Raw genomic sequence first — 10,670 nt, forward strand, 5'->3', positions numbered from 1 at the left:
ACCCTGAGGACGAGGAGAGCAAGAAGATGGGCCAGAAGAGGAGGAGAAAGGGTAAGGATGATAAGAGGAGCAGGTAGAGGGAGGAGGGAGAGAAGAAGACTGGACTAGCTTAAAAGAGATGGGTTAATGGCACATAGCACTCATTCACTGTCTTGAGTCACAAGTATCAAGTCAAGTCCCAAGTCTGGAAACACCAAAAGACAGGACAAATCAGTCCAGTATCAATTACTGTATATGGGCTATTAAAGAAAACAAAGTATCATACCCCCCCCCCCCCCCCCCCCGATTTTTTTACCCCATTTTTATCCCCCGTTAGTGCCAATTTTTTTATTTATTTATCCTGGTTACCCAGCCACTTCTTTTCACCTGACAGGGGAAGCTTCACCGGTAGGACATAGCACGTGGGAGGATCACGCTATTCCAACCAGTTCCCCTCCCTCCGAACAGGCACCCCTAACGACCAGAGGAAGCACCACATCAGCAACCAGGATATTGCATGTTTTTGGTGAAGGGGTTCTTATATATGAAGGAAACCCCCAGGGGGCACGGGGAGAACATGCAGGACCTTCTAGCTGTGAGGGGACAGCGCTTACCACTGCACCACCGTACCCCCCATGGCATTACCATTTTAATTGGATAGAAATTTCGTAAGAGCATCGTGAGTTTGATTTCTATAATCAGTTTCAATTTCAGTAAATTCAATTCCATACTCATTTAGAAAACATGTTAGAGCCCTCCTCACTCCAACCATCTTATCTTTAGATTTGTATGTCTGACAACTGCAACACGCCCTCCACTGAGAGGATTAGAGGAGTGGGGCAGGGGGAACTTGGTATTGATTTATCCAACATTATATGGGAAAGGAGTCTGTCTGTGGTACAACTCTGCTCAGTTAATAGCAGACACCAGTTGATTCAATTTAAAGTCACTCGCCGTCTTCACTATTCCAAGCATAAATTGCACAGAATCTTTCCTTGTGTCTCACCACTGTGTGACAGGTGTCAAGTGTCAGAGAGCACACTATCTCATGCCTTCTGGTTCTGCCCTTCACTAACAGGGTCAACTGGGCCAAAATATTGACTGGTACTCTAAGGCCTACAAAGTAACCCTTCAGCCGGAGGCAGAACTCGCCATCTTCGGCTGCTCAGAGTCCTCTCTGAACTTCCCCATGGCTGTGCAACAGTCTCTGACACAGGGAACAATTGTAGCAAAAAAACTCATTATGAAGGAATCGAAATCCTCCTCTTCACCTTATTTCCAACTGTGGTTGACGGACATGACCTCTGTTATACGGATGGAGAGACTTAGGTTCCTGAGGACCAACTCACTTAAAAGGTTTTCCACCATTTGGGGCCCGTTTCTAGTCTACCTCGACGAGGTTGGGGGTGACGAGTGACTGACCTGGCTGGTTTCTGATGGACCCCTTGCGTGGGATCCCGGGCACAATATCTCTCATAAGCACTTAAGCACCTTATGAGGCTGGTAATCACGTTGTAATATTGAATGTTGATAATATATGTTTTTTGTTTCTTTTCCTGTGTCTGACCATGTTTGTTTGTCTTATCTGTGCATTGTTCAGAAAAATTCAAAATAAAATATAAAAAAGAAAAGAAAACATAAGTCAAATTCAGTCATCTGGTGGAACAAATCTCATAACTTTCAATCTACGTAATTTACACAAACACAAGATCTTATTGGTCATCTTCAAAATCAAGTCACCAGAACCCAAGTCAAGTCAAGTCAAGTCTCAAGTCTCTTCAGCATCAAGTCAAGTCTCATGCAGTTAAAATTGTGACTGGAGTCTGAATCGAGTCCAAGTCATGTGACTCAAGTGCCCACCTAATGTTCAGGGTCCTATTTGGGGTCAAACCAACCAACATTTCATAATTCATGAATCCACTGTGGTGAGCCAGAAGTCATATGTGGTAAGGTGTGAATGGTCACCTCTGGGTTCACCAGGGCGTGCCTGTTGTGGAGGGTTCCCCATGTGGCCACTCCAATGGTCACTATCTGGCCATCCATGGAGCAGCTGCTCAGGGCGTGGTCCCTCACTGCCCGCCCCACATGCTTCATCACACCTGTATGAGTGCCTCCCGTGATGATCCATGCACCTGCACACAACACAGCCTGCCAGTCACACTGCAAAACATCCAAAGCTGTCCAGTGATTTCAACTGGTTTCCATTAAGCTCATTTTATGATATTTTCAGTCCAATTATCTCACTGTGCACTGACAGATAATCTTGCTGCTGGTTTGAATAAATTGCCAAGATAATGCCAAAATTACTTCTTTCAAATCTGGAAACAAATTTTCATCAAACACAATTCCACTTTACAAAGTAAATGTTCTGAAACAAGCTACATCATCCGGGAAAAAAGTTACGTTGAACTCGTAAAAAGTAATATCAGTGCAGCCAGTGCAGTAAGATTATAGAGAGCCAAAGTGGAACTTGGCCCTCACGGAGCTCCATTCTAGGAGTGGCTTGGTTATTGATCTCAAAACAACGCCTAGGATGACAAAAACGCTGCGGAGAGCACTGGGGGAGTCGTCAGATCATAATTAATGTGAGGAGAGGGCTGCAGGTTAAAAAAAAACGAAATTCTCCTTTAATTATTCGTAACTAACTAAATACTTAATTAATCATTTATAAAGCATTGTTCATACATTACTAAGCATGAGTAAGTAATTCATAAATACAGTTATAAATGTTTTATTCCTTTTAATATTCTAATCTATAATAATATATAATATATTCATATTTGTGACCTGATCTAAAGTAAGGACTATCTATGCTTTAAAAAGCATTTATAAATGTGATTAAATACAATTGTCATATACATTAGAGATTAGCTTATTAACCTTTGTACCCCAATTACGAATAATCCTCAATTTACTGTTAGTCCATCTGATGGACCTTAAGGGAAATACTGTACTAATTTATAAATATTAATTTAAATTTTTAAATTTTTGACTGTTTATAATTCATTGGTAACTTCTTCCCTCATACCTCATACCAACATTTCATACCTATTCGAATTTTAACCCCTCAAATGCCAGTGTACAGTAAGTACAGTAAAAAAAAAAAAAGTACAGTAAAAAAAAAAGTGATTTTTTTTCCCCCCTTTCCATAAAGACAAACTGGGGTGTTTTACAAAAGTCACCACTGCAAGATGCCTAGTGTCAAAGATTGGCAGGAATGTCACAATACCTATGACATCACTAGCCTATGACATCATCAGTGATGTCATGAGATGATTTTTGGTCAATAATATGTCACTGATGACATTACTGATGATTTCACAGACATTGTGACATCATCAGTGGGTTTTTGTATTTTTTGTGATTTTTTGTAAAAATAATATTTTTTCATATTTTGAGCCAAAAAACCAAAAAGCACATGTTTTGGACTACCAGCCATTTTCCCCAAAACACACAAACGAGCTTTAGTCCAGCATCCATCCTGGTCTAAAGGCTTCAAATCAGTAGTGTGGACTGTCAAATTCAGTTTTCTAATATTTTCCCATCTTTGGCATAGGAATCAGTTTTTTTTTACATTTCATGTAAATTGATTGCTATGCCAAAACTGGGGGAATATGGGGAAATAGCCAAACACAGTAGAAACTACAATTTTAACCGCTTGAGTCAAGGTGAGATGTGTAACATCAAGGAAATAATGATTTTTTGAAAAATTAGCTGGGAGTCAAAAAAAAATGTTGTTTTTGTGCAAAATTAACATTGAAACCAATGGGACAACTATGCAATGGACTTTGAGACCATGTAACTCCCCCAAATTTTCTACCAACTCCAAGGTTAGATATTAAGGTCAAATTTCAAGGTATTTGGTCCAGGATGCCCGCTGAAACAAATGAAATAAATTAATTTTGTAAAAGTTTGCTGGGAGTACCAATAGAGTGTTTTCAATGGAAGTCAATGGGTCCATCAGATGGACTAACAGTAAATTGAGTTGTACTTTTGAAACAAGGTCTTAGGATGGTAGAAAGATGATAGATATGATTGATTTTTGTCAAATACCCCCCAAAAAATACCTAGCCTTAATTTCAGACCATTTAAACAAAAAATGTCGAAACGGCCCATACGCGACTGTAGGAAATATCCATCAGATGGACTAGTAGGGTACAAGGGTATCAGGAATAAAAAATGTACAACTGTGTTTATGAATTACTTACTAATGCTTAGTAAAACAATGCTTTATAAATGATGAATTAAGTATTTACTAATACTTAACTAATGCTTAAAGGGACAGCTCACCCTAAAATCCAAAATACATATTTTTACTCCACCATAGCACCTGTAGTGCTATTTATCCATCTATATCGTTTTGGGATAGTTGCCTGAGTTTTGGAAGACATCGGCCGCAGAGATGTCTGCCTTCTCTTCAATACAATGGAACTGGATGGCACTCAGTTTGTAGCGCTCGAAGCGCCAAAAAAATACATTTGAAAAACTCAACAGCATTGTCTCTTTCCAGAAATCATGACCCAGTTACTCAAAATAATGCACAGACTTTGTTCTGAGCAGTTTCATGTAGGAACTTTTTTCTTTTGCAGTCTCATGTAGGAACTAGCTAGCAGCTAGCAGGTGTAGTTCAGTCAAAAGAAAATAGTTCCTCCATGAAACTGCTCATAACGAGGTAACAAGGTCATGATTTCTGGAAAGAGACATTGCTGTTGAATTTTTCAAATGTATTTCTTTGGCACTTTGAGCACCACAAGCCGAGTGCATCCACTTTCATTGTATTGGAGAGAAGGCAGAAACTCTGCGGCCGATATCTCCAAAACTCAAGCCACTAACACAAAACAATATTATACTGTAGATGGATAAATAGCACTGCAGGTGAGAGGGAATATATGTATTTTAGATTTTAGGGTGAACTGTTCCTTTAATAGTGTACAGTTATTATAGAGTGTTACCCACTAGTTGTACTGAGAAATGAGCCTCACCAGGCAGTCACGCTCCCCTAGCTCCTCCCCTCGCTCCTCCCCTAGCTCCTCCCCTAGCTTCAACATGCAGATCATATCACAGGTGTAAAGGTGAGTGTGACGCAGCCACGCACAAAACATGCTTTTACACTGTTTCTCTGGCTAATCATTGGCTGAGCTTGACATCTCACATGCACACAAATATCCTTCTCTCTCTCTCTCTGTGTGTGTGAGCTGACCTGTTGTTCTCTCTCTCTCTCTCTCTCTCTCTCTCTCTCTCTCTCTCTCTCTCTCTCTCTCTCTCTCTCTCTGTGTCAGCTGACCTGTTGTCTGGGCCACTTTGATTAGGCCTCTGTGAAACATGCTCTTCAGATGGGACTTCACATAGAAGTTCTTGGCTCCTCCGGTCACTGAGATCAGTAGGTTGGGAGGGTCGAGCTTCCACTGCTCCGTCAGTAACTGGTACAGGACGTCAGGACGGGTGTCTGTGGACACTCGCACGTACTGCAAATTGACACACACACACACACACACACACACTCACACACACACACACACACACACACACACACACACACACACACACACACACACACACACACACACACACACACACACACACAGAGGGTAGAATAGTGTGTTCACACAAATGTGCACACATCACATGATCACATGATGAGTGTACACATCACATGATGAGTGTACACATCACATGATCACATGATGAGTGTACACATCACATGATCACATGATGAGTGTACACATCACATGATCACATGATGAGTGTACACATCACATGTTCACATCATGAGTGTACACATCACATGATGTGAACATGATGTGAAAATTGCTCTTTTAATTGTCAAAAACCTGCTGCTAGAAGAGCACATGGTTGAGCGATGGAAGGAAATGTGTGTTTGTACCATGAACTAAAATCCCCAAACATTGTGCACCTGGAATTTTCACCTGGAATTTTTTTTCACCTGGAATTTTCCTGCATTTTTGTGTGATTCTGTGAATAAAAGCACTCTGGCATAATGGACATCAGCAATTATGTCACTGCGATGGTGCATTCAAAGACCTAATGTGGTGGGATATTCCAATACCTGTGGAAAATGCTTTCAGACAAATGCAAATGCTGTATGGAAATCAAGTTCAAAGTCCAAGAACAACAAATTGAAGCACCAAAAGGAGTTTTTCATCTTTGCCAAATGACAAAATTGAGTCAAGAGGAAAAATGGATCCACCAAGTGACGAAATGGAGTCTGACAAGACGGTGTCAACCATCTTGTCAACCAGTCAAATGGAGGATTTGGGAAGAGATATTGATGATGCGTTTGCAGAAAGGCTCAAGCGACTGAAAGCATCAAGGAGCGCAAAGTTGGGTGTATTAACCAAAAAGAAAAATGAAATCATAGAGTTGATGGAAAATGTTTGTAATGTGCAACTGGTGAGATCTAAAATTGACACGGACTATTTTAAGCTATTCAATGAAATGCAGGAGTTGAACGGCTTTGTTAAGGATTTATTGTCCACAGAGGATGAGAAAGAAGCAGAAATTGATCAGGCTGAATGGTTCAAACCCGAAGCGGTGCAGCAATTTGTGTATGAAGTGGAAAAATGGATCGATGCAGCTCCTGTATGCAATTTGCAAGTGAAAAGAAGAAGTATCTCTTCAAAAAGTTCAAGGTCTTCTGTTGCATCTGCAAAGTTCAAGTTGGAAAGTGAAAAGGCTGCATTGCTGGTACGAGCTAACATGCTGAAAAAGAAACAAGCTCTGGAAAGAGAAGAAGCCATTCTTAAAGGCAAAAAGGAAGAACTTGAACTGGAGACTGAATTAGCAGCAAACACTGCAAAAATGAGTGTCATACAGGAATATGAGTACTCTATGGAGCCCCCTTCAGGAGAGGAGGGAATGAATGAATATTTTGAAAATGCATTAAAGAAGGATCCTGAGATGAGAGATATATTCCAAACAAAGCACAACCATGGAAGCTGGAATTCAGCCACCAATTACAGTGCCTCAAGCCATACCACAAATTACAGTGCCTCAAGCAATACCACAAAGTACAGTGCCTCAAGCCATACCACCAGTTACAGTGCCTCAAGCCATACCACAAAGTACAGTGCCTCAAGCCATACCACAAAGTACAGTGCCTCAAGCCATACCACAAAGTACAGGGCCTCAAGCCATAGCACAAAGAACAAGATCACAACGTCGACGGAGTTGTACTTCATCCAGCACATCTTCCGAAGAGGATAACATGGACAATTTAATAAACATAATGGAAAAACAAAACGTGATCACAGAAACACTGGTAAAACAACAGAAACTCTCTTCATTACCACCGCTCAATATCCCTACTTTTAGTGGAAACCCCTTGGATTATCAGTTCTTTATAAGAGCATTTGAACACGGTATTGAGGAGAAAACGGAGGACAGTAAAGCCCATGGCACACCAAACGAACATTCTCAAACAAACACAAACAAACACGAACAAACACGAACAAAGACAAATGTTCGTTTGGTGTGCCATAGCTGTCTGTCCTTGTCTGTTCGTGTTTGTTTGTGTTTGTTTGAGAATGTTTGATTGGTGTGCCATGGCCTTAAAGACAGGCTTTACTTGTTGGAGCAATGTACTGTTGGCCAACCAAGAGATCTTGTACGCAATTGTCACTACATGCAACCCGAAACAGGATATGCTGAAGCAAAAAAACTATTGAAACATACCTACCTAAAGGAACCCGTCACAGCCACTAAAACAAGCTACAACACATTTGTCCCTGGTATTTCCAGCATGAAGCTCAAAACGAGTAAGAGTGGATTTGCCACAAGCGTATCACCAATATCTCAAACCACTATAAGAAACGATGACAAAACGGTCAGCCGGCCATCTAACCGATGCATGTATTGTCAGGGAGGACACCATCTTTCTGCTTGCTTTCAGATCCACAAGAAAAACCACAAAGAGAAACTGGAATTCCTCAAGAGTAAAGGGCGGCTATGCTTTGGGTGTCTCGAAAAGGGACACATGAGTAAAGGTTGTCAGCAGAGACTTATCTGCAAAGAGTGCACCCTGAAACACCCAACTCTTCTGCATATTGCCAACAAAGACTCACACAAAGAAAAGGAAAAGGCTGTTGTAAATGCTTCAAGCGCTTTAGTGGACACGGATAAGGACGACGGATGGAAGGATAATGGGGCCGGTGTGCCTGAAGGAATCCTGGCTGTTGTTCCTGTAAAGCTGAAAGCAAAAAAGAGTAATAACATTGTAACAACATACGCTTTTCTCGACCCCGGCAGTACTGCTACCTTTTGTACAGAGTCAGTTCTTCAGCAGCTCAAAGTTACCGGACGAAAGACAGAAATACTTCTTCGAACGATGAATAAAGAAGAGGTCACTAAAACATCTGTAACATGTGACTTGGAAATATGTGTACACATCACATGATCACATGATGAGTGTACACATCACATGATCACATCATGAGTGTACACATCACAAACGCTATACAGTTGTATCATTAGAATCAAGAGCATCATCTGGTTATATGCAATCCGTCTCTCACCTTGCCAGTCTTCTGTCCCAGACCGCCGAAGCTGATGTCTCCAAAAGCATCAGTGGGCACTTCACACACGTGTCTGTGTCTGTCCCACGACTCCCCCATGAAGTCCTCCGGCTTGATGGCTTCGTCCACATGATGGGTCTTAGGGTAGCCACACTGACAGATCCCCTCTCTAGTGGAGACAAAGGATCATGATGGGTCTTAAGGCCCTTCTAAACATGCAGTGAAATCCGGATTATAACCAGCTGCTAGCCGGTCTGCCTGCATGTTTAGAAACAATTAGCCGCCTTATGCGCACTCCCGCGAGTGCGGATCATGACCATCTGAGCCCCTAGTATAGGATCCGCATTATTGGAAAAACAGCTGTTTAACACCGGCAGCTCATGATCCGGATCATGTAGCTGTTATGTCTGAGTGGGCGGGTGGTTAAATGGCACTTTACAAACCATGAATGTCCCAGTGATCATTATTCTCATGAAAGGACGTAGCGTTAGTTACGTGGCTGGATTATTTGGAAGAGAGCCAAATTAGGTGAGTAAACAAGTAAAAGTTGAATCGTTTTTTTCTCCCCCATCTGCCAGTTTAAAAATGCAACAAGGAGATGATAGCCTACTACTTTTAGCCTACTGCATAGGCTTAAGTACCCACTAACGTTCACGTAGCCTATTAATTAATCGTTCGGGCAATCGCTTATATCAACGAATTAAACGAGCAAACTCACGGTTTCCTCAAGTGCTGCAAACGGCTTGAATGGTTTATTTTCCTCCCGACCTGTCTGTCTTGTAGGCTATGTAAAAATGCAAGAGTTGCATCAGCCTATATCGAGACATAGCCTAACTTTCGTGGGGAGAAATACATTGACAACTAGTCAGATAGGTATACTTGAATGCCACTTATAAAATCATCCACAGTGTAATGTTAGTGCGACGGTGCGACCACTATTTTGACTGGCGGCTTTTGGGCGATGTAACAAAGGCAAGCGCTCACTTTTTCTGGCACATTGCCACCCCACATCATCGCCTGAATGCGTCGGAATGCATCTTCCATTAAAACTGCATGTTTTTTAATCGAGTTTGGTCAAAGATTCGCTAAAGCTGTTTCCACATCACATTTCTTTTTATCGATACACCCTACTGCACCCCCTCCCCCCACCCACTCTACTCGCTATCGGCAGAGAGAATACGGACCATTTTCAGCTGTTTCTAAACAAAGACCCCTCATGTCTAGAAAGGTAAAACCGGAAAATATCCTGCTCTGTCTAGCCGGACATGATCCAGACTTCATGTTTAGAAGAGGCTTTAGGGTAGCCACACTGACAGATCCCCTCTCTAGTGGAGATAAAGGATCAGCTTTTCTGCTTGATGGGCGAGGAAGCAGCACGAGACATGGAAATACAACACAGCAGATTTGCACACGATTACTCAGCAGTTGGCAGACAAGTAGAAAAACAGTAATTGGGTAAAAGCGAGTGGGTGCTGCCAAGTAATGGATTATTATATTATTATATAATTATGTGATTTGATTATGTTAAAGCATGCAGAACAAAAGCTTATGTACCACAGAATGTATATTAAAGGGGGGGACAAGCTCATCATTCTTGAGATAAGACCTCCTAGACCTCATCTACACAGCAGAGGGGAAATGCTACAGTATCACTGTAGTGCTGTGCAGCAGCAGCAGCTAAAAGTTCAGTTCAGAGACTCCTTTCCCCAAATGCCAACACAGCACAGCACTACAGCACACAGCACTACAGCACTACAGCACTACAGCACAGCCTACCTGACTCCCTTTGCATAGAAGCAGCACTCCTTCCTGCGGACGTTCTCCTTGATCCAGGAGGCAAGGGTGCAGCGCTGGAAGGAGGGAGACAGAGACAGGTGCTTAGAGGCTCTGGCTGCACTGAGAGCCAGAGTGTGAAGCAGGGTCGACTCCACCTCGGCTTCCCCCATCCTGGAGGCGGCATGGGGTGGGAGAGAGGTGGGTGGATGGGTAGCGTACTCTGCTCTGGTTCAGGCGGGAGTCGGAGCTGACAGCAACATAAGAGCAGAGTCAGTACTGTAGCTTTATTTATGCACTGGCTCGCACTCAGCAGCACTGCATCAGTGATGTCACAGCGGAGCCGGGATGGGCTGAAATCTGACCAAATCTCCTCCGTGGAGGACA

At 42.3% G+C, this 10,670-nt stretch overlaps 1 protein-coding gene across 1 annotated transcript in view; it reads right to left on the bottom strand.

Moving 5' to 3' along the window:
• Window positions 1–10,456, bottom strand: part of trpm2 (transient receptor potential cation channel, subfamily M, member 2) — a gene marked incomplete at both ends in the record, with an annotated part of 61,121 nt that extends 50,665 nt beyond the window's left edge. The window contains 4 exon segments of the mRNA XM_083642237.1: window positions 1,945–2,111; window positions 5,264–5,444; window positions 8,511–8,679; window positions 10,287–10,456. Of these exon segments, the coding sequence (XP_083498363.1) occupies window positions 1,945–2,111; window positions 5,264–5,444; window positions 8,511–8,679; window positions 10,287–10,456 (687 nt within the window).
• Window positions 10,457–10,670: the final 214 nt, after the last annotated feature.

This window comes from Poromitra crassiceps, assembly GCF_964638095.1.
Source record: "Poromitra crassiceps genome assembly, chromosome: 8".
Taxonomy (NCBI): domain Eukaryota; kingdom Metazoa; phylum Chordata; class Actinopteri; order Beryciformes; family Melamphaidae; genus Poromitra; species Poromitra crassiceps.